This window comes from Portunus trituberculatus, chromosome 28 (assembly GCF_017591435.1).
Source record: "Portunus trituberculatus isolate SZX2019 chromosome 28, ASM1759143v1, whole genome shotgun sequence".
In the NCBI taxonomy this organism is placed as follows: domain Eukaryota; kingdom Metazoa; phylum Arthropoda; class Malacostraca; order Decapoda; family Portunidae; genus Portunus; species Portunus trituberculatus.
The window spans coordinates 12,481,056-12,506,055 of record NC_059282.1 but is presented as its reverse complement, the minus strand read 5'-3'; the positions used below and the strand labels follow the sequence as shown (position 1 = coordinate 12,506,055).

Here is a 25,000-nt window from a genome sequence, read left to right as displayed (position 1 = left end):
CTGCACCCACCCACCCACCACTCCCTCTGCTGGTGACTGGGCTAGAGCAGACCCTTGTGGACATACTCGAAGGGAACTTTTAACGAGATCGGGGTAAGAAGTTTGCCCAGATGAGCTAAGTGATTTCCAGTCTTGAGAAGCGAGGAATCTGAGTCTTTTTCTGTAGGTGACGGGGAACTTTAAGGAAAAATCTCTAATCCAAAGGCGTCTGGAAGGAAGAAAAGCCAGAAAGAAGACCCCAGAAGCTAATGATTGAATTATAAAGGTTTTTGAAGATAATGTGTCTAGAGAAGCGAGGATCACGAGTCATTTCCTAAGGTGAATAGAAAACTTGAGTCAAATTCCATAAAAAAAAAAACCTCAGAGACTATTTTAAAGGCGTTTGGAAGGAAGAACAAGCCAGAAATAAGATCCCAAGAAGCTAATGATTGAAATATAAGAGGTTTTGAAGATCAAGTGTCTAGAGAAACGAGGAATCCGAGTGTTTTCCTGAGGTGACGAGGAAACATAACTAAAATTCCATAAAAAGAAGAAATAGCCAGTTACCAGATCCCCGAAAGCTAATGACTGAAATACAACGATTCTGGAATATAATAATGTCTAGAGAAACGAGGAATCTGAGTCATTTCCTGAGGTGACGGGGAAACTTGTGTAAAATTCCATAAAAACTCAATGACTAATCAAAAGGCGTCTGAAAGGAAGAACCAGCCAGAAATGAGACCCCCAGGAGCTACAAACTGATATATAAGAGGTTTTTGAAGACAATGTGTTACTGTAAAAAGAGAATCCAATTGACACATTAAGTTCACAGAGTTTATTAACCTCTTTAGTACTCGAATCCATTTTCATCTTGAGTTCTGGGTAGGATAAGACGGTTTTACTTACATTAGGAAGGGTCTATAGAGGTCAGAAGAATAATGGCTAGAGTCTTCACTATTTCAATCTCCACAAAAGTTTCTGAAGCTATATAAAATCACCAAATAGTAACCAGAAAATTTAAATACGTCGTGGTACTGAAGATGTTAACGGCAATATAGAAGGTCCAGGAAGATGGTTTGTTACTGGAAAAGAAGAGGAATGAATCGACACACAGAATGAAGGTTCCAGAGACCATTCACTATATATACCTAGAAAAAACATTAGTAGAGAAGGAAAGAGAAGGAAAGAAGAGGAACTGAGACACTAAAACCAGTAACATCAATGGGAAATATACCGGAAAACAATTTTACTGGGAAAGGAAAGAGAAGGAAAGAAAATTAAAGACCAGGAAAACGATACAGAAAAAAACTATTAATTGAAAATCTGACAAAAAGTCTTATTGGAGATGGAAAAAAAAGAAAAGAAAAATGATATAAGAAAAAAAAACAATAACATCGATTAAAAGCTGAAAAAAAAACAAGAGAACGAAGAAAAAAAGAGAAGAATAAGACGAGAGAACCACCACAACCATAAAATAAAATAGAAAAACGAAATTATAGAACCAAAAATGACCAAAAACCAATAACATCGATAGAAAAGCTGAAAAAAACAAGAGAAAGAAGAGAAACGAAGAGAAAAATAAGGAGAGTACTAACACAACCCAAAAAACTAAATAAAATATAACTAAATATGAATCTACACCACAATCTAAAGGAAATGAAAGCAGAACCGGAGGAGGAAGAGGAGATAAGATCGAGAATAAGGAAGTTCGCTGGGCCACTGACGGGGAAGAGAAGGGAAGGGAAGGGAGGTCAGACAGCCAACAGGTTTGTAGAGGAAGCTTTTTAGGTATGGCGGTCGTCACACTTCTATACACTGCAAGCCACGTTAAGTAGGGCACGGTTCGGCTGTCCAGGGGTGACTCAAGACTATGCAGGGTAAACGAGTGCCCGTAGGAGGTGTGAGATTCAACTGCAGAGGAGGAGGAGGAGGAGGAGGAGGAGGAGGAGGAGGAGGAGGAGGAGGAGGAGGAGGAGCTGGAGGAGGAAGATGAGCAGGAGGAGGAAGAGGAGCTGGAGGAGGAAGAGGAGCTGGAGGAGGAGGAAGAGTTGGAGAAAGAGAAAGAGGAGGAGGAGGAGGAGGAGGAGGAGGAGGAGGAGGAGGAGGAGGAGGAGGAGGAGGAGGAGGAGGAGGAGGAGGAGGAGGTCGTTTTCAAGAAATTCTGATACATCTGATCATTAGCATAATCTCTCTCTCTCTCTCTCTCTCTCTCTCTCCCGTAATCCCTTCAACACTGTACCTTCATCATCCTATAAAACCTTAACTCCTTTTCATTTAGTCTCTGATAAATTTCCTCTTTTCACTCCCTTCCCTTTCATTCCTTATCCTTCTCTTACCTACTTTACACTTCTAACGCCAAATATAAATAAACACCACGAAGTATAACGAACACCAATACGAAATAAAAAAAAAAGTCAAGAAACACAAGCTTTTTAAGACAACACGGAAGTTTAAAGGTGGCTACACTGTCCCGTCACGTCACGCATCGCTACAAGTCATGGTGGTTCTACGTAGTGTCACTGAGAGGAGCTAGCAGTGAGGAGCCAGCACGCACAGACAACCAAGCCACAGCAAGCGCACTCTACCTCAAAATACGAGAGAATTGTGGAGTTTTAGACACAATACATTTCTTTAAGAGATTAATTTTTTTGAGATGTCTAAAATACGAGGAAATTGTAGCGTTATAAAGACATGAGATAAGAATTATTTTAACGGAACGGTTTTCAAAGGAATTTTCGTGGAATGACTGTAAGAGCGAGAGCAAGAGCGAGAGCAAGAGCGAGAGAGAGAGAGAGAGAGAGAGAGAGAGAGAGAGAGAGAGAGAGAGAAAGCCGGAAGGTTTACATCCACCCACATATTCTCTTTTCAGGAGACATTGTATTTCTGTTCCAGTTTTCGTTGTTTAGTCTGAAAATCTGTGTTTGTGATGTTAGGCTAAGTGGAGGAGGTTTCTCTCTCTCTCTCTGTGTGTGTGTGTGTGTGTGTGTGTGCGAACGGGAAGACAATTTTTCTTAACGATATCTCATGACAACCACCACCATCACCACCACCACCATCATCACCCTCACCACAATATCCACCACCACAACCACAATAACATAACCCTGTAATAAGCCCGTGTACCTTCAGTTTTTTCACCACCATCTGGAACCATCGCCACTACCACCACCACCACCACCACAGTCACCACCATCACCACCCACTTCTTCATACCTTAAGCATCCTACTTTCATCTGCATCTTGGCAAACCCTTTGTGACCACCACCTACCTGCACACACACACACACACACACACACACACACACACACACACACACACACACACACACACACACACACAGTCATATTATCTTTGGTTTCTTCTATCTACTGTATTCTTTCTCCATATTTATTCATTGTTTTCCTTTTCTTCTCTTTTTTTTCAACATTACGTTATTTTCCTTCAATACCAATTCTTTTCCCTCTCGAGTGGTTTTTATCCGTTTGTTTTTTTTCTTATTTTGTTTTTTGTCTTTCTTTGCTTCGTATCCTTCTTGTTTACTCATCCTTGTCATTCCTTTTTTACTTCCCTCTTACTCTTCTCCGTTTGATAATAGGTACATGTAATACCAGCTGCTCTTCCTCCCACCTACTTTTTCCTACTTTTTGTGAATCTTTCTTAATTCTTGGCTTTCCTTCAACTTTGTTACTTTAAAGCAAACACACAGACATAAATAGACAGACAGACAGACAGAGACACACACACACACACACACACACACACACACACACACACACACACAGACGAGGAAGCCCCTCGCCCTAACTGTTCCCGCCGCCTCCCGGCTGACCTGGTTACGGGCCGGTTTCGCGGCCGTCGCCGAGTTTCTCTTGAGTGAATTCCGACTCGAAGCCTCCTCTAGGTCACGTATAAAACGGGGCCCGACGGAGGAGGCACCGCAGTTGCGAGCAGGAGCCTGGAGTGAGAGAGGTGCGTATAGGTGATTGTGGTGGTGGTGGTGGTGGTGGTGGTGGCTGTGGTGGCGTTGTGGAGGAGCGTGGATGGCCTTTACTGCACTCCGCGGCGCGACGACCTTGCTGGACATGATCACTCCGAGGCGGCGGGATGTGATCGGCTGCTGGTGGACATGGTTGCCGCCGGCCCGGTGCCTCGCTACTCCTTCGACGGGTTTATTCAGTGAATGAGGGATATGGCGCCCCGAGGGTCAGGCCAAGGTCCCAGTGACTTGCTCAACAGTTAGTGCAACACAGGACGCGTCTGTTCAGAGACGCAGCCCCGCGAAGCCGTGCTGCCCCTGTGACACGCGTACCGGACTTCCCCCGTGGCCCTGTGGCTCCTTGGACTAGTCACCCCGTGGCCAGGCATTAGACCAGTGAGATGGCGCTGGGGCCTCTCACCACTACTGAAAACATCACTGACCCTCGTCCTCCCTCATGGCTGTGCACAAGCCAGATCAAATGAGCGTGATAAGAGATAACCTTCCCACTGACCCAGTAACCCTGTATGTACTCCTTCAGGGCGATAGGAAGGCTGCTGGAAAAATGACACTGGTATAACGTAGGGTTGAGCCTCTCCCAAACACTGTGTCCCTGTTACTGGAGACGCCGCATCACCACCGCCTCGGGATGCGCTGAACGGTCAACCTCACACCTTCCGCCACGCTGACCCACACCTGGCCTGGGAGCAGTGACCGGGTGACCCACATTCCCTGAGCCTTGACCTTACACCCCTCTACCCCTGCACCCCTGCCAGTCCCGGTAACAACACGCACCATCCCGACCAGCCATTCCTCCCTCCCTCCCTCCCAGACGGTTCCCTTGTCCCACACCTGTCTCTGCCCTTCAGGTTACGCAACGCGGCGCCCTTACAGGAACAAACCAAGGCCGGAAGGTCCACGCCACTCAGGACACCAATAACGAGAGAGAGAGAGAGAGAGAGAGAGAGAGAGAGAGAGAGAGAGAGAGAGAGAGAGAGAGAGAGAGAGAGAGAGAGAGAGAGTATCGACGCACATAATGTAAAGGTTCAGCACGTTCAATAACCCCAGTGAGAGAGGGAGAGGGAGAGGGAGAGGAGAGAGAGAGAGAGAGAGAGGAGGGGGGTGGAGAAGGGTCGTGGGAGAAATGTAATGAGCTGCAGACATTCCAATCTAACAGGAGAGAGGGAGAGGGAGAGGGAGAGATTAGAGTACCTGAGAAAAGTTATAATAGGAAGCAATGGAGGTAAAGTAATTGGTAATGAGCTCTCTCTCTCTCTCTCTCTCTCTGAAAAATAAAAGGAAAAAAATATAAGGACTATATAATTCATACGTGTACCGGGAACCAAACACGTCATACCGGAACCGAACACCGTCATAAGTCATAACGGGAACCAAACACGTCATACCGGGAACCAAACACCGTCATACCGGGAACCAAACACTGTCATACCGGGAACCAAACTAGTAATACCGATAGCGCTAAAACTACCGGAATGATACCTGTACTGAAGATTACCTGGTGATATGTGTTGTTTGAGAACTTGTATTTATGAACTAACTGTTATTTGTACTCTCTCTCACACACACACACTCTCTCTCTCTCCCTCTGCAAACCAAGATTTTTAAAAATTTAATTACCTATTTCTACAACATACATATCAATCTCTCTCTCTCTCTCTCTCTCTCTCTCTACCCTCCATAACCTCACCTAACCTCACCAACCTACATTTTGCTCTCCCAACCTAACCTTCCTGTTTTCCCTCCCTGCAGATGCGTCTATTACTCGTATTGGCCGCCGTGGTGGGGCTGGCGCTGGCGGAGGAGGCCTTGGTGGGTCAGGCGGAGGTGGATGATGGCATGGCGGAGGTAGAAGTGGAGGTAGATGATGATGGAAGGTTCGATGCTGCCAGACTGCTACGCGATCTTTTCAGTAAGTTGTGGTTGTTGTTGTTATTTTTTCTTATTTCTTTTTCTGTTCTTTTTTTTTCTATTCCCATTTCTCGTATTTCTCTCTTTGGTTCTCCTTCATTTTTCTTTCTTTTTTTCATTTTTCTGTTGTTTTTGTTGTTGTTCGTCTTCCTTTTTTTCTTATTCGTCTTTTTTCGTTCATTTTTTCATTCCCTTCTTCGTCTTTCTCTTTGGTTTTCCGTCAGTTTTCTTCCCATTTCTTCTTTCTTTTTCGTTCTTTTCCTTCTTTCTTTTTGTACCTTCAATTTTCATTCTTTTCCCTCCACTTCAGTCTTCGTTCGCTTCCTTCTTCCCCTTCCTTTAGTTCTTTCTATTCCACTTCTCCAGTACATTGCGCAGTTTAGTAATCTCATAGCCAAAGTGAGGAATTCTAAAACAAACAGTCTATGCACTTCTACCCCTCTTTCTATCACTCTCCACGTGTCTAACTGCATCAAAATAAACAGTAAGATCAAGAAGTATTTATCGATCTATTTATACATTCAGGGCATCATGAAAACTGTCCCCTTTAATAGAATAACATAAAAAAAAAAATTACATAGTTTTTGGAAGCACACACAAATAACACCATAAAAAACACACACACACACACACACACACACACACACACACACACACACACACACAGACCCCCAATTTTGGAAGCAGTGAAGGTGGGCGAGAAAATTTTCCTTCCAGCCACACACAAACTCGGTCACGTCTTTCATGTCACGTGCTTCATACCAGCAGATCGTGAGGTGACCTTCTGACCCACCTTTAGCTCTTCCTCTTCCTCTTCTTCTTCCTCCTTCTCTTCCTCTTTCATTGTGGTTTCCTCTCTATTGTTCCTGTTTGTTCCAAGTCACCTTTCTTCTTCTGCTCCTTTTGTTGTTGTTGTTGTTGTTGTTGTTGTTACTCTTCTTTCAGCTGTTCCTGTTGTTTGTTTTTCTTGTTGTTGTTGTTGTTGTTTTTTGTTGTAGTTCTTCTATAGCTCTTTCTTTTTCTCCGTATCTTCCTACTCTTCCTCTTACCGACTTTTTCTCTTACTTATTCTCTTTCCTCTAAGCCGCCTCCTCCTCCTCCTCTCCTCCTCCTCCTCCTCTTCTCGCTACCGACTTGGAAAAAAATGGAGCCAAGAAATAAACGAGTAATTTTCTCCCCCTTTCCTCCCGTCACACACACACACACACACACACACACACACACACACACACACACACACACACACACACACGCTACAAGAGGTGATAATTATTTTTGTGATGAAAAAAAGCTTGATTAGACCATTTCTCTCTCTCTCTCTCTCTCTCTCTCTCTCTCTCTCTCTCTCTCTCTCTCTCTCTCTCGGCAGTAAGATCACTAATTCCGTCTCCCTCTCTCTCTCTCCCTTACAGATAATGAAGAAGACGAGGCAGCATTGGAAGAAAGTAAGTCAATTTTTCCCATTTTTATTCTGATCTCTAAATCTCTTGACATAAAAAAGAAAAAAAATTAATTCATATAAATCTCAATGTTATGATTTGTTTCCTTCTTACTAACCATTTCTCTTTTTTTTTTTTTTTTCCCAACAGTCGGCACTGAAGTTGAAGGCCGTAAGTATTTTTCCCCCGTTTTGTTTCCCTTCCGTTTATCTTTTTTTTCGTTTAATTTCCTTTTTTTTTTCCCTTGTCAGTCTAAGGAAACGCATTGCTCTCTCACCATCACTGCTTTCTAAAGGCTCCAGTTGAAAATATTCGTGTTTTTAAGAATATTTTTTTATAGTTCTAGTGAAAGATTGGCAAGGTTTTTAGTTTATTAAAAGAAGAAACTGTCTTGAAAACTCGCTCTCTCTGTGGCCTCAGGAAATTGTGTGTCTGTGGCCTTGGACAATTGTCATAGCGAGAGAAGACGTTTCTGAATATGGGTCTGAACCACAACTGCACACTCACCCATCACGTTTTCTTTACTTCAGTCACCCTCATCCAACTTCCTACTACTTGTTTATTCACTGTCTACTCTTTCCTTCCTTCACAAACTCAAGAAAGCCATATTAAACATTCCTCAACAAACAATAAACATCACAGCCACGCGCCATAACATTTTCACCGTTCAAATTGAGTCACACGGCATTTCAAACCCAATCTTACTTCCTGGCACTTGTTTATTTAGTGTCTACCTCATTTTCTTCTTCATGAACTCAAAAAGTACTTTAAACATCCCTTTACAAACAGGTAAAGCTTTCACAAACTTCACCACAAGTCACATTTTCACCTTTCAATTTCAGTAACACGTTTTTAAACAATCCCACTCCATGTTACTTGCTGATTCAGTGTCTACCTCATTTCCTTCCTCATGAGCTCAGAAAGAATACTAATAATCCCTCAATAAATGTGCAGAGCTTTCAAATACTTTATCTTTCAAATTTAGTTGCAAAATTTAGGCCATCTCACATCCTTCTGCTTGCTAATTGTCTATCTCATTCCCTTCTTCATGAGCTCACAAAGAATACTAATAATCTCTTAACAAACACGTAGAGCTTTTAAAAACTTTATCTTTTAATTTTAGTTCCACATTTTGAACAATCCCACGCCTTGCTGCTTGCTAATTGTCTAACTCATTTCCTTCATCTTGAGCTCAAAAAGAGAACTAATCATCCCTAACAAACACGTAAGTTGTTTTAAAAGCTTCATCTTCAATTTTAGTTACACATTTCAGGCGATCTGACATCCTGTTGCTTGCTAATTAAGCATCTAACTCATTTCCTTCTTCATGAGCTCAGAAAGAGTACTAACAATCTCTTAATAAACACGCAAAGCTTTCAAAAACTTCATATTTCAACTTTAGCGGCACATTTTTGACAATCTCACTTTCTGTTAGTTTTTTTTTCTTTTAATTCAGTATCTATCTCTCTCTCTCTCTCTCTCTCTCTCTCTCTCTCTCTCTCTCTCTCTCTCTCTCTCCTCATTTAAGCTTTCTCTTTTCCTCAGATCCTGTTTCCTTCATTCTCGTTTCCCTTGCTACAAAAAAAAAAGAAAAAAGAAATCTCGTCCTATTAACAAAAACCTGTCCTGTAACAAACTCTCTAAAACCAAATGCTCCTTAAACCCCACAAGCTGATGTCATGTACTATTCCAACCAGCAGTGAGCTAATCAAACCTGCTTCCCCCGTTACCTACTTCCATCACTGCGTACCTGTTCTATCTCCGCCAGCCATCCTACATATTCCTAACACTCGTCTAGTCTAGTCTTGTGTGAATCCTATCTTTAGAACTTGAATTTTGTCTTACTTTGATCTCCACGTTTCATCTTCACTGTCTTTATTTATCTGTTTTATCTTCGCTTGCTATCCCACACATTCATAACACACGTCTATTCAAGTGTTGTATAAATCTCATCCTGCTTCAAATTTAACCTTGACTTAAACTTTATCTTCATCGTCATCATCTTCATATTCTCGTCTCATCCTTCCCTTTCTTAGTTATTATCTAGTACCTTCACATCTGTTCATTTACATTCAAACCAACTTTTTCTTTTCTTTTTTCCAGCACTGAAACTTAAAGACTATAATTTGTTAGTTTCAAATCTATACACTCATCATTCGAACTGTCAAACTGTCACTTGAATCAAATAAAAACACACATCCTTGGCAACTGTAATTCTTTTGACATGAGAACACTAATTCGATGTTAAAATAAACATACATTAATAAAAGAGAGAGAAAAAAAAACTTTGAAAACTGACCCTTTTCACTGGAGCTTGTTGAATGAAGGAATCTGACACAACACTGAAATAACGTTGCATGAAATACTGTAACCACAGAATAACACATTGGGAATTAACACCACTGCCACTGGAACACCTTAATTACACCTCAACGAAACACTAACCACAAAACACACCCTTGAAATCTATCACTTCCACTGCAACACTGAAAACCACCACTCTGCAACACACGAGAAACACCCTTGAAACACACACACACCACTGCCACGAGAACACTTTAATTACACCTCAGCGAAACACTAACACAACAGACACCCTTCAGTTCTATCACTTCCACTACAACACTGAAAACCACCACTCTGCAACACACTAACAACACCCTTGAAACACACACACACCACTGCCACGAGAACACTTTAATTACACCTCAATGAAACACTAAACACAAAACACACCCTTGAAATCGATCACTTCCACTACAACACTGAAAACCACCACTCTGCAACACACTAACAACACCCTTGAAAAAACACCTCTTTCTTTCACCACACAACACTATCTAACCTGAGACGAACTGAGACACAAAACTTCCTCAAAACACCCTTGAAATCTAACACTACTTTCCCTAGAACACTAAAACCATTATGCAAAACACTAGGAACACCTTTGAAAAAAACAGACACAACTTTATTCCACCACACAACACTAACCTGAGACTCACAAAGATGCAAAACACGAGAGCCAACACTCTTAGCCCCTTCAATACTGAGACACATTTCTACCTTGAGATTTATGTACGATTAGACAAATTGAATGACATTAGAAAAGGTCTATGGGGGTCATAAGATTAATGGCTACAGTCTTCACCATTTTAATCCCCACACGAGTTTCTGAAGCTGCACAAAATCACCAAAAATAAGCACAATGAATAGGGAAACGCGTCATGGCACTGAAGGGGGTTAAAAGTGCAATTATCACCCTCTGTACCATAGGAAGCAAGGACGAGGAGGAGTCAGGGTCAGAAGACCTCTCTCGCTACAACAACTTCGTCGACACAATGTTTAGGCGAATGAACTCCCAGGCCCGCACACGCAACGACCCCATGAGCATTAGTCTCACCACCAAGAAGAGCAGCGCCAAGAACAGCAAAAAGGGAAACAAGAACAAGAACAAGGGCAAGGCTGACAAGAAGGGCAAGGGGTAAGAGAGAGAGAGAGAGAGAGAGAGAGAGAGAGAGAGAGAGAGAGAGAGAGAGAGAGAGAGAGAGAGAGAGAGAGAGAGAGAGAGAGAGAGAGAGAGAGAGAGAGAGAGCTCCTTTCCACTGTATATATTGATCCATTTTCTTTACTAATTCAAAATCATGCAACATTTGATCACCACCACAACCAATTCTCTCCCGGCTACAGAAAGAAGGGAGGGAAGAAGGGAGGCAAGAAGGGAGGAAAGAAGAAGGGAGAGAAGAACTCGAGGAGTCCCCGTCACCCTAAGGACTTGAGTATGGATGAGGCTGCTGAGGTGGAGGTGGAGCAGGTGGAAGAGGTGGAGGAGGCCGAGCATGTGGAGAGGCAGAAGAGAGAGGTGGAGGAGGAACATGAGGAAGAGGAACACGTGGAGGAGGTAAATCTTATGTTCTTTTCCGAAACTATATAATACAATTTTTTTTTCTTATTTTTAGGCTTGCTAATCTATACACAGACATATTTAAAGAGCTGGTCAGACATAAACACTTAATTTCTTCTAACAAATCCATTACAATCTCAAAAATAAAGTAACTTCCCTAAAAATACTCGTTTTCTGTAACACATTTTCGTTTTCTTTCAGGGTGAACTTGCACGTGAGGGGCGCAACTTGGAAGTCGGAGAGGCAGAGGAAGCCGTGGAGACCTCTCGCAAGAACAGACCCGGTAGCAGGCCCAACACCAAGAAGGGCGCCAAGAAGAGCAAGCGCAAGAGCAAGAAGGGCAACAAGAAGAACAGCAAGAAGCAAAAGAAGAGCAAGAGTGGAAAGAAGAGCTCCACAAAGTCCATCCCGAAAGTAAGAAAAACACAAACGCACAGATACAAATATATAGTAACGTTTAGGCTATTCAATTAACGTTTATCACTCGAATTTCTCCTCTTAATACTCCCCAACACTACCAACACAACTAAACACCCCTGACCACCTCCCTACCCTACATCAGGTCCGCACAAGCCGCGCTAGCGTGGTGGGCATCGCTACTCTGCGCCGTTTGGGAGACGTGAAGGTGATCAACAGGAGGGACGCCAAAGAAATCAGGTCTCAGTTCGCCCTTGGACCAGTTGACCTCAGCGTCGATAGGAAGGTGAGGGGGGGAGTGGATGGCTGGTTGTGTGTGTATGTGACAGGCGATTGACTGGTAGAATGGTGGATTGACTGAATGAGAGAACGAATGACAGACAGACAGACAGACTGATTGATTGAATGAATGAATGAACGAATTAGTGACTAATTGAGTGGTTCAGAGAGAGAGAGAGAGAGAGAGAGAGAGAGAGAGAGAGAGAGAGAGAGAGAGAGAGAGAGAGAGAGAGAGAGAGAGAGAGAGAGAATGACTGATGACTGACTGACTGAGTAGATATTAAACAATAGACAAATAATGATCCTTCACCACCACTGAACTATATATATATATATATATATATATATATATATATATATATATATATATATATATATATATATATATATATAAAAACATTCATGAATCATACAACAACTTACTACTTCCTTTCAACCCTCATCTTCCTCCCCTCTATTCTTTACTCTCCCCTTTGCTCCCCTAACACTCCCTTCTACCCTCTACCCTATTCTCCTTTCCTTCGCTACTTTCACTCCCTCTAAAACCTTACGAACAAAATATTTTCTACCTTAATTTGCATCCTGGCTACGTTCATTGGTGCCTGACGCTTTTAACACAAGCTATCATGACTGTTATCTTGTCCGGCTTCCTTTGATGCTAGAAGGATAACGGATTAAAGGGAGAATAATTAGTTTGTGCATTAGTTTCCCAGGCGACGGCACCAGGTAGTAGCTCTAAATTAATGATTTCCTTTGAGGCTTCAGTGATTATGTTCTTAACTATCTAAGCTTTCTCGCCTCCGTTGCCTTTACTACGTTAAGTGTGTGTAATAACTGTCTTGTTTAATTGGTGTCTTTTTGCTGCCTTCCTTTCTTTTGTTGGTTTATTTATTAACTGTCTTTTCTATATTTCCTCCACTCTTTCTTTTGTCTTTCCTTTTACCTCTTTCTTTCATACTTTACTTCTTTCCACGCAGATATTATTAACTGCATCTTTTTATATTTCCTTTTTTTTGCTTTTATCTTTTCTTCCACACCTTTCTTTTTTCTACTCATTCATCTATTTCTTCTCATGCAGAAAAGATGATGACAAGTGCACTTTCAAGGCGATCAGACTTTTAAAATGAGGTTAAACTATCGCATCCCTTCCTTCTTTGCCTCAGTCATGCAAAAACCTTAACAAATAACTTCCTTCACTATTAATAAAAGATAAATAAAAAATGCAACTTATTTCCTGAGCGATGACAAGACGCAACGTTAAGGAAAACTAACACCATTTTACACACACACAGTAAAGTGAAGTAAAGAGACTACACACACACACACACCCTTCATCCACCCCCACCTCTAACTTTTTCTCATATTTTTCCTCAGTTCGGATACGGCAAGGATTCCGTCACCAGGACCGCACGAGCTACTTCCCCAGAGCTGAAGGGCAAAATGAGCATCTTGGTCTCCGCTGACGGCAAGGCAAGAGTGGCGAAGTTCTTCATTGCCAAGCCCAGCATCGTCAGGGTAAGAAACAGGCTGGGGAAGGTTGAGGTGGTGGTGGTGGTGGTGTGAGAGGTGAGGGTTGCTTTGGTTCGCTGGTGCGGAGTGTAGAGTATGGTTAGTAAGAGAGGGTGTGGTAGGTGATAGGAAGGGAAGGGTTTAAAGGGAAGAGAACGGTTATCTATTTATCTATGTCTTTTTTATGGTATTTCCTCATTTTTCTTGTATTTTCCTTCCACACTTTCCTTTCTTATTTATTTAATTTAGCTTAATATTATGCAGAAAGGTGATGATAAGTTTTCTAGGTGATCAAACTCTTCTCGCTCTTTTCCTTCTTCCTTGCCAACCTTAACAACGATAGATTCCTTCATCTATTAACCCCTTGAATACCATGACGCGTTTCCATATTCACTCTGTTTACAATTTGGTGGTTTTATACAGGTTCAAAAACTTATTTGGGTGATTAAAATAGTGAAGACTTTGTCCATTATTCTTCTGACTTCCATAGACCGTTCCTAATGTAAGTAAGATATTTTAATCGTACACAAAACTCATGGTAAAAATGCGTCCCAGTACTGAAGGGTTTAGTGACAAATTATATGTCTATCTACCAACTTAAACAGTAATGCATCCCTCCCTTCCTTCCTTTCTCCATTCAGTCACGCAAAACCTAAACAACAAAAACTTTCTTCACATACTAATAAAAAAATATAAAAACTATCAATTAATAAAAAAAATAAAATAAAATAAAAAAGCTATGTTTATCTATCTATCTCACTACCGATCTGACGGCGGTGTCCTCATTCCAGGTGGAGGGCACGCTACACAAGGACGTGAAGTCTGGCGGTCACAACAACTTTATGGAAAATTCTCTGAACCGCATCACGCCCTTCGCCACCAAGAGACTCAAGGCCGCAGCGAGGGCCATCCTTGCTACCACCGCCAGCAGGACCTCTTAAGTCTCCACCTCAACCCAACGCACCCTTACCAGAACTCAATAGTGCCTTGTCCTCCTCCTCCCACTTAAATTTCCACTTCCAGGGGTTTCATAATCTTTAATGTATAAAAAAAAAAAAAAACTCAGGAACTGCCTTATCCCTTATATCCAAGAAGTGAATCTGTTTATTTTAGTTCACGAAGGTTTAGAAGCCACAGTAAACTCACAACTTTCTGGTCCCTCTAAATCTTGTATTCAGGTAGTGAGTCAATATTTCCGCCCCCAAAAAGGTTCAGAGTCTATACAAAGGCCTTAAATTACCTCCCTTACGTCTCTGAATCTATTATCACGCGCCAAAATCCCTCCCCTGGGATCTAAATCTCTGTCCCCTAACATTTCAATCCCCCAGCAGCCAGTGTGTCCCCCGTGCCTTATCTCGTCTGATCCTCCCAGGCCCTGCACCTCCTCAGACCTGGGAGCCAATGTTTGCTTAGCCTCCTCCCACTTATTCCCCGCGTAAAATGTCCCTTGAAGTTTGCGTGGGGTTTGTTTATATTTCCCGACTATTTTGTTATGCTTTTAAGGTTAATTTATTCTCTTACAAGTCCTCTCAGGTTATTGGCCATGGTTCTTCACGTGTACCATGGTTACCTTTCATCTTCCTACTGTACTGACTTCGAGACTCCTTGTTGTTCTCTCGTTTCTAAGTTACCGATGTCATCCCGGGCCCTTCCCTCTCCTCCTCGCCCTCTCACGATGAAGTCAATTGAGATCACGGAACTAAATTTCATCTTCAGTATCTTCCGGTAAATAAAAAAAGAAAAAAAAAAAATTCCTTTGTGTGTTGGAGCGAAATTGGAATATTATTGAAAGCATAGAAAACGAGAGCATAAAAAAACGAAAAAAAAAGTTTAGTTCCACACGTCAGAGGAAAATAATATCTGCAAATATACTCCAGTAAAAAAAAATAAATAAATAAACTCTTCATTGTCAAAATAGAAGAGAAACCTGAAAAAGGCGAAGATTTCAGTACTCAAATTTATAAAAAAAAAAAGCTTCTCCAGAATATAAAACCAAAAATCGCCAAAAAAGTCAAGACAAAACAATACCCAGCCTTGTTAACGCGCCAAATTTTCCAAGTTAGCCGGGTAAGGAACTAAAAAATCCAGTTATGTTTTTTCGTGAAGGCGTCAGTGTGGAGTGGCCGTGAAGGTCCTTTGTTCCTCTCCTCGTCAGCCTCCCGCCGCCGTCAGAGTTACCAACAACGGCCTCACCTCACTCCCTGCCACGTATTGCACCCAAATTGGTACTGCTGGACTAATGGAGGAGGGCTGAATCATAAAACAATCACACATATAAATAAATAGAAAATAAAACATGTTGTCCATAGAAAGACCAAATTATAGTCTAGTTTCAAAATTAATGATCTCACGCCACTCCATTTCGTTTCTCGATGCTCTCGCCTCCTCAAGGATACAAAATTACAGAATCTTCAAAATAAATAACAAAAAATGAATAAAGATGAGTTAACTACAAAATACGATAAAATAATAAAAAAAAAAAAAAAAAACCCAGACTGATTCAAGGTGCACAAGGCCTCAGAAGTGCACGTCTGAGACCCACGCGCCGAAACAGACGACCCAGGCGAGTCAAACCGACCAGAGAAACGGACGCGCGGTGACTCAGCCCTCCAAACCCTCCCCCCTCCCGCCCCGCCCCTTCCCGGGTGAGGGAGGGGGGTTCTCGGAGTGAGGGGTGAGGGAAGGGGGGGCGGGGCCACATACGGATCTAGGAAGCCACGGTCAGCCATCTTTTAATTGCCTAACATCGCTAAGACAGAACGATACAAGGTCTCTTGCCCCACAGTGACAGCCCAGAGTGAGCTGGTTATCTCGCTCAAGTATCACGTATTTGTTATTTAATGCAGCACCAGTTTATGTTACCATTGTTATTCTTGTTTTTTTTTTTTATCTATTTATTCATTTTTTTGTTTTCTTTTGATGTATGTGTATTATTACTAGTTAAGGTTGTTTAATTTATTGTGTACTTATTAATAAATATTTTAGGATAAGTTAATGATGTGTTTGTTTTATTTTTCTTTTTTTTTATCCATTTTCCTTCACATGTTTTCTTTTTTTCAGTTATTTTCACTCTGCATTTATTTTTTCTTCACAATCTAATTATTTATCTTTCAACTTTTCTTTTCCTCTATTATCGCTTGTCCTCTACTTCCTTTTTCTTTTTTTTTTACCTATTTTTCCTTCCCTTATTTCGTTCTTAATTGTTGTTCTCCGTCTCTCCTTTTCCTTTCCTTAGTTTACTTTTTTCTTTCATCTTTGCCTTTCTTCTATTTTGACCATTTCATTTTGTTCTCCTTTCCTTATTCATTCCTGCATCTCTCTCTCTCTCTCTCTCTCTCTCTCTCTCTCTCTCTCTCTCTCTCTCTTTCACCAGCACTGGTATGAAGTACACGAGGGGAAGGCAACCAAGATTAATTAAACAAATTAATCAACCACTTTCATCTTCACCACCACCTCCTCCTCCTCCTCCTCCTCCTCTTCCACGACCACCACCACCACCACCACCACCACCACCACCACCTCTTCCTCCACCAACGTCACATGGCCACACAGCAGGAGTGCCAGAAATAATTAATCAATTAACTTAATTTATCTTCTAACCCCTTCACCATTATCGCCATTACCTCCACAACTTCTTCCTCCGCTTACCTTTCCATCATCTCCTCCTCCTCCTTCCTCTTCCACTTGTCTGTCTCCCTTTCCATCGCAATATTTTCCTATTTCCCTGATTTTCCTTTTATTTCTCTCTCTCTCTCTCTCTCTCTCTCTCTCTCTCTCTCTCTCTCTCTCTCTCTCTCTCTCTTAAGATTTGTAGTTTAATTCCTTTTCTTTCTTCTCCTATTCCTCCTCTTTCCTTTTCTTCCTTTTTATTGCAGTATCTTTTGTTTCTTCGATTTTTTTTCTTATTTTTTACTCTTATCTCTTTCCTTATTTGCTAGTTTGATTTATCCTCTTCCTTCTTCTTCTTCTTCTCCTCCTCTTTCCTTTCTTCATCTGTCTCCCTTTCTATTGTAGTATCTTCCTGCTTTCCCATATTTCTCTTTCCTTTTTTTTTTTTTTAATATTTGCTAGTTAAATCTATCCTCTTTCTTCTCCTCTTCCTTCCTCTTCTTTCTTCTCATATTACCTTCTTTTTCTACCTTTCCTCTCAAAGCCTTTAAATTATCTTACCCTGTCCCTCTTCTATCACAGTCCCTTATTCTCCTCCTCCTCCTTCTGTACATCTCCCCTTTCCTGCCCTTCATATTCCCTTCCTCCTGATTGAAAAGACGTCAACAGCCTCAAGTAAATGATGGAAAGACGGACGCAAACTTGGTAAGACTTTCCGGGATTACAAACTTTTTACCGAACATGACAAAAGGAATGAGGGAAGAGAGGAAATGAATGTAAAAGTAGCGAAAAGAAAAATGAGAGAGAGAGAGAGAGAGAGAGAGAGAGAGAGAGAGAGAGAGAGAGAGAGAGTGTGTGTGTGTGTAATGAGAGTGATTATGTCGTTTCCAGGATTAAGAAGAAGAAAAGTTTAACAATTTCTGATGAGCAAAGATTAAACGATGAAAGAAAATTGAAGATGGAATGAATAAAAAAAGAAAAGAAAAAAAATGGAAATAAATGTAACAAAAAATGTACAACAACAACAACAACAACAACAACAACAACAATAACAACAACAACAACAACAGCAACAACAACAATTCTTTGGCTAATCACAAGACTTACACAAATCTACCAATGGCGAGAGAGAGAGAGAGAGAGAGAGAGAGAGAGAGAGAGAGAGAGAGAGAGAGAGAGAGAGAGAGAGAGAGAGTTTATATGGCATCGGAAAAGCAGTTGGATTGCCCTTGATTGTTACGTTTATACTCTCTCTCTCTCTCTCTCTCTCTCTCTCTCAAGAAGCCACATAAAACAAATGATCAAAACTCGTAGAGAAATGAAAGCAAATTGTATGTGTGTGTGTGTGTGTGTGTGTGTGTGTGTGTGTGTGTGTGTGTGTGTGTGTGTGTGTGTGTGTGTGTGTGTGTGTGTGTGTGTGTGTGTGTGTGTGTGTGTGTGTACTATTCTGTTTTAATAATACATTCCCCAGTGCACGTAATTTCCTGAAAGCTTTGATACCACTATGCTAACATTCCACAGTCTTGGACACAGGGACCAGTGCCACACCCACAATGCACCGCTAGCTGTTTCATGGGTGGCTGGGAAATCGCTTATATCTTCCTCTATGCAATATTACACCCTTTTGTTCCTCGTATATTTGTCCTTAGCAGTAAAGAAATAGCCACAGTATCTTTCTCTATGCATTTATTTCTCCTATATTTATCCCTGAGTCAAAAATAATCGCTGTGTTTTCTGTTGTATAATTCTTCTCGTTTGTATTTCCCTCTATGCATTATTACACTAGTTATTCCTCATATATTTGTCCTTAGCAGTAAAAAAAAGTCATTATGTTTTCCTCTATCCTCTATTTATTTATCGTGTATTTATCTCTGAGCCCAAAATAGCCATTGTGTTCTCTGTTCTATAATTCCTCTCGTTGGTATCTTCCTCTATGCAATATTACACCATTTTTTCATGTATATTTGTCCTTGGCAGTAAAAAAAGTCATTACGTTTTCCTCTATACAATGTTACACTAGTTATTTCTCGAATATTTATCCTCGAGTCAAAAAGTCATTGTGTTTTCTGTTCTATAATTCTTCTCGCCTGTGTCTTCCTCTATGCAATGTTACACCAACTGCTTCTCGTATTCTTGGCCTTAGGAGTCAAAGTCAGTCATTGTGCCTTCCATTCTACAATTCTCCTCGTGTTTTTAGTGGGGAAAGTAGTTTATTGTGTTGTTTTATTACTTGCTGTTATTTCAGTGGGTTAAAAAAAAAACTGTCCATCTAATTTACAGTACAAATGAAAAGGTATAATCAATTTCATATCGTGGTGAGGTGAGGTGAGGTGAGGTGTGGTTAAGTTAGGTTGAATCAGTCATCCTTTTACTTAACTAGTGAAGAATGAAGAGTAAAATATGACTGAGGTTAGATTATGTTAAGCTAGGATTGTTGAATTACGTTAGAAGTTATAACAGATTGGATGAGGTTAAGTTAGGTTACATCCCGCAGTCATCCTGTTACTTAAATTAATCAGAAGACAAAACTTTTCTACCTGGATGTTGCCAAAGTGTCGGTTGATTTTTTGACGCGGGAATCGGAAAACACTATTTGTGACGAAAATGCATGTACGTATTTTAGCGTATGCATCACCCCTTGACCAATGAAAAGAGAGAAGTAAAAACATGACAACATTTACGTTCACTGAAGTCTCATCCAATCCATTTATTGATATTGCTGAATGGGAGGCGAAAACTGTTAATTAATGGCGACCTTGTGTGTTTCGATCTGTCCCTGAAAAGTTTACGAGGATGTGTGTGCGTGTGCGTGTGCGTGTGTGTGTGTGTGTGTGTGTGTTTGTGATGCGTCACTGAGCTTGCCCGGCACCAATCAGCAAGTTAATGAAGCTGTCTGTTTGGCAGCGAGTCACTCAGCTAGCCAGACAGTCAGTGAGTGAGGCAACAAACCAAACACCTGGTCAGTCTTTCAACCATTTACCAAATCCACCAACCAGAGAACCAATCAAGCAACAAAACTGAACACTTAGTCAATTAGTCAGCCATTTACCAAGTGCTCCAGTCAATCAGTCAGTCAGTCAGTCAGTCAGTCACTCACTCACTCATTCAGCCTATTAATCAACCAAATCAGTCAGCAGTCAGTCAGTCAGTCAGCCTATTAATCAACCAAATTAGTCAGTCAGTCAGTCAGTCGGACAGTCAGTCATTTAATCAGTCAGTCACTCAGCCTATTAATCAACCAAATCAGTCAGTCAGTCAGACAGTCAGTCAGTCAGTCAGTCAGTCAGTCAGTCAGTCAGTCAGTCAGTCACTCAGCCTATTAATCAACCAAATCAGTCGGTCGGTCGGTCAGTCAGTCAGTCAGTCAGTCAGTCAGTCACTCCATCCAATAACCAAGCAAATAATCAGTCACTCATTCAACCATTCAACTAAGACAGTCAGACAGTCAGCCAGCCATTTAGCACCTCTAGCAGCCAGTCAGCCCACTAACCAAGTAAACAGTCACGCAGTCAAGTTACCAGACAACCAAGCACCCAGTCAGCCAGTGAACCAGTGAGCCCAACCATCTAAACACACACAGAGAGACAAAGACACACAGGCAGAATGATGGAGACAAGGGCTCTCTCATTACTACACTTTACAGCACTCCTGGTGAAAGGCAACGAGAGGAACCTTTTAGTCTGAGAGTGATGGGGGAAGCACTGCGCCGCTGCATTACCAACATTGTACTCATATTTCTGCCGTGATGCATGATGGGTGGAATGTGGATGTTTTATTTTGATCGATACATTTTTTTGTTCATTATAGTTCTTCTTTTTATTTCATTTGTCGTTTTTTTTTCTGTGGTTTTTCTTGTGTTTTTTTTTTTATTAATCGTTTCTGTGTTTGTCTTTCTTCCTCATTTCGTCATTTCTTCGTTTTCTTCTTGTTTCCTCATACTTCTTCTTCTCATTGTTCACTATCATTTTTTTTATTTCATTTATCTTTTTTCTCTTGTGTTTTTAATCGTTTCTTTTTTTCTGTCTTTCTTCCTTATTTCGTCATTTCTTTCTTCTATTCTTGTTGCCTCGTACTCCTTCTTCTCTTCCTTCCTCAATCTATCACCGTTTTCTTCCTTCTATTCCTTTCTCATATCCATTCATTTTTTTTTTCAGTCGCTTCTCTCGTATTTTCATTCTTCCTTCCTATTTTCTTTTCTTTCTAATTTTCTCATTTCATCCCTCTAATTCTTTCATCTCATACTCCTTATCCTTCTCTTCCTCTCTCAATATATCACCATTTTCCTTCTTATTCCTTCATTTCTTTCCTTCAATTCTTGTCTCATATTCCTTTTATTTTTCTTCGCCTTAGTCAATCATAAACGACAAAGGGATCAAGCTTAACGAATTCTATAAAGAAATGAATAGGGGATCTAATCGCGTGTATTGACGGTTCAAGCCTCCATTTCATAATTCTGATGTTTCTTGTGTTACTTGAAAGGAATCATCAAAAAAGGATCCAATTTAAGGATTCTATGAAATGAAGATCTATTAATGGAATCTAATCACATATATAGACGATTCACGCCTCCATTTCGTAATTGATAAGTTATTTATAGACACCATGAGAATATACAGTTATGGAGCAGGCTCTTAAATTTGGTCTGACTCTTTAATCTGCAAGAAAATTGGCAAATAATCACGCCATTTTTAATTTTTGTTGCCCTTGGCCAGTTTACCCTCTTACATAAAAGAATAAAAAAATAACGAAAGAAATAGATACAAATATAAATAGGAATAGAAAGATAAAATACAAATAGATAAATAATTTGAGAAGACCAGTGGTGTGCATGTCATCTATATAAAACTCTGGAACTCCCTGCCTGCTGCTGTATTTCCACCTACCAATGACCTGAACTCATTGAAGAGGGAGGTTTCAAGACATTTATCCCATTCCTTTGGCTAACTCTCTCGGACCTGCTGGAGAACTGGCATCTAAGTGGATCTTTTTGCTTAATGATTTTTGTTTCCCTTGGCCAGATTTCCACTCTAACACAGAAAAGAAAAACGATATTAAGCTAAGTGCGCAGTGTAATCAGAGAGAGAGAGAGAGAGAGAGAGAGAGAGAGAGAGAGAGAGAGAGAGAGAGAGAGAGAGAGAGAGAGAGAGAGAGAGAGAGAGAGAGAGAGAGAGAGAGAGAGAGAGAGAGAGAGAGACGAAAAAAAAAAAAAAACCATGCAGTTGAATATGATAAAAAGGGTGCGAGCGATCCTATGCAAAAAATGAAAAAATGAGAACACTTTACTTACGTCTAAAGATTCACCGACACCAGCAAGATCGTTAAGCCGAGTGAATTTACTAATGAACTCAAATTTAATTAAATCGTAAAAATAAAGTGCAGAGAAAGAGAGACAGATGGAGATATATGCAAATGAATTATGGATAGAGAAACACATGGGAAGGAAGACAGACAGACAGACAGACAGATAGTAGGTACACACAGAAATACAAACTCATTACCATATATAAACAATTCCCATAATAACAGACCGGGAGAGAGAGAGAGAGAGAGAGAGAGAGAGAGAGAGAGAGAGAGAGAGAGAGAGAGAGAGAGAGAGAGAGAGAGAGAGAGAGAGAGAGAGAGAGAGAGAGAGAGAGAGAGAGAGAGAGAGAGAGAGAGAGAGAGAGAGAGAGAGAGAGAGAGAGAGAGAGAGAGAGAGAGAGAGAGAGAGAGAGAGAGAGAGAGAGAGAGAGAGAGAGAGAGAGAGAGAGAGAGAGAGAGAGAGAGAGAGAGAGAGAGAGAGAGAAAGAGAGAGAGAGAGAGAGAGAGAGAGAGAGAGAAAGAGAGAGAGAGAGAGAGAGAGAGAGAGAGAGAGAGAGAGAGAGAGAGAGAGAGAGAGAGAGAGAGAGAGAGAGAGACAAAGCCACACCAATGGTCTAGTAGCGGTAAAAACGAACGTGAACAGCATGCAAATGACGATGATGAGGCGGGCGAGTGACGCTGCGAGGCGTGGTAATGTCATAAAGAACACAGAGCCATAACGAGGGAGATGAGGGAGTATTGACGAGCCTCTCTACTGCTGGACATTTGTACTGCCTGCACGGTGGACAAGGCGGTGAAGAGGGGAGTGGATGTCAAGAAAAGTCATTCCAGCGACAACGTGGAATATGAGGAAGAGATTGGTGAAGATAAAGTGGTATAATTCAGAAACGCTTGCCTCTCTCACCACGACCATTTTCAAAGACCATAGAGTTTATTAGCTTAGTTGTAAAGAGTATTTTTCCTGTTGATAGTACAGAAAACTTGTTAACATGTCACTAGAACTACATAAACATCCTTAAAAACCAGTGTCACTTCCTATACAGTTTATTAGCTTAGTTGTAAAGAGTATTTTTCCTGTTGATAGTACAGAAAACTTGTTAACATGTCACTAGAACTACAGAAACATCCTTAAAAACCAGTGACACTTCAACTAGAGCCCTTTGAAAAGAGTGCAGGTGCGGCGAGGGAGTGTTTCAGAATATCAGCCCAAAAAATTGTCAAGGTGGGTGAAAGTGAACGAGCTTTGTGAAATGTAAGCGTTATTATTCCACTCTTCTTTTCATTATTCATTCACCTGTAATATTTGACCATTTCAATCTTTCCACTTTTCTTTCTTTTCATTATTCATTCATCTGTAACATTCGATCATTCCAATCTTATTTTTTGTACACATTCGGACCTTTATTAAAAAGAAGCTGAGAATTTTCACTTTCATAATTTTCATCTGATATTTGGGCTGTCTTTCTAGTTACCATCTGTGTTATTTGGTGAGGGAGTGGCAGTGAGTCAGTGCAGAGCTCGTGTCAGGCCTATGCTCTCTCACCATCACTGCTTTCCAAAGGCTCCAATTAAAGATACTCGTGTTTTTAAGAGTATTTTTATGGTGCTGATGATAGATTGGCAAGATTTTTAGTTTATCAAAAGGAGAAACTGTCTTGAAAACCCGTCTAGCTGTCTCTGTGATCTTGGAAAATGTAGTGAAAGAATAAAGCGTTTTTAAGACTATTTTTATGTTTCTGTGATAGATCGGTAAGATTTCTAGTGTATTAAAAGGAGAAACTGTCTTGAAAACCCGTTAGTTGTCTCTGTGGCCTTGGAGAACCACCGTGGTAAGAGGGTAAGGCGTTTCTGAATACGGGTGTCAATGTGATAGTGTGAGTCATGGTTTGTATTTCAACTAGTCATTCCAAAACTTCTTATATTTAACCATCAATTTTGCTGTCCTGTTCATTGCTATATCTATGTCAATGTGTCTTCATCTTCCATTCTCTTCGTTTTTGTTACTATCATTACCATAACAATAATCACCACTAGTTTTTCTCGAAGTATTCCAGTCCTCCTCACTGCATCGTCCCATTATTCTCTTGGTATTGTTGTTACCAGTGAATTCTATCTTTATCCTCGGCATGTTTACCGCCATCATGTTCCCTTCACATTGCTATTGTTGCTTTATCGGGCTCCCTCCGTGTCCGTGTCGTCCCACCCTCCTCTCTCTCTCTCTCTCTCTCTCTCTCTGTCTGTCTGTCTGTCTGTCTCTCTCTCCCTCTCCCCATAACACACTTACACCACCACGCCAGGGTCCAAACATCAATACAACCTGCTCTACTCCAACTGACACGCACCGAAAAAAAAAAAAAAAAAAAAAAAAAAAAAAAAAAAAAAGAAAACGCGGAACAGAAATGGGCAGACTAAACAAATAATTGGATAAATAAATAAACTAATAAAAAAAAAAGGAATAAAAATAACTGTCCCAAACTCCACTTGAACCTCGGGCGCGCGTGTAACATTGCGTGACGTAACAGAAATGAAAGGAAATAACAAAGGGATTTTTCTTCTAATTCTTTTTATTGTACCGCTCGAGTTACTGATGCTAAAGTTACGCTGGGAAAGTTGGTTTTGTGTTCCCCTTTTCTCCTTTTTCCCCTCTTTCTCTGAGTGGT

At 40.9% G+C, this 25,000-nt stretch overlaps 1 protein-coding gene and 1 long non-coding RNA gene across 3 annotated transcripts in view; one reads left to right on the top strand and one right to left on the bottom strand.

The window, feature by feature from the left end:
• Positions 1–25,000, bottom strand: part of LOC123510167 — a 93,023-nt gene that overhangs the window by 52,155 nt on the left and 15,868 nt on the right. The window lies entirely within an intron of this gene.
• Positions 3,805–16,428, top strand: LOC123510166 (ABC transporter F family member 4-like). Its single transcript, XM_045265034.1, has 10 exons — positions 3,805–3,949; positions 5,727–5,886; positions 7,298–7,330; positions 7,475–7,495; positions 10,598–10,805; positions 11,012–11,222; positions 11,427–11,639; positions 11,788–11,928; positions 13,296–13,436; positions 14,222–16,428. The coding sequence occupies exons 2-10, from the start codon at positions 5,727–5,729 to the stop codon at positions 14,369–14,371; spliced, it is 1,278 nt and encodes a 425-aa protein (XP_045120969.1). The 5' UTR covers positions 3,805–3,949; the 3' UTR covers positions 14,372–16,428.

Coding starts and splice junctions, on each gene's coding strand:
- LOC123510166 (XM_045265034.1), top strand. CDS start 5,727: ATGCGTCTATTACTCGTATTGGCCGCCGTGGTGGGGCTGGCGCTGGCG. Junction 7,496..10,597: donor CGGCACTGAAGTTGAAGGCC/GTAAGTATTTTT, acceptor TCTGTACCATAG/GAAGCAAGGACGAGGAGGAG. Junction 11,640..11,787: donor CCACAAAGTCCATCCCGAAA/GTAAGAAAAACA, acceptor ACCCTACATCAG/GTCCGCACAAGCCGCGCTAG.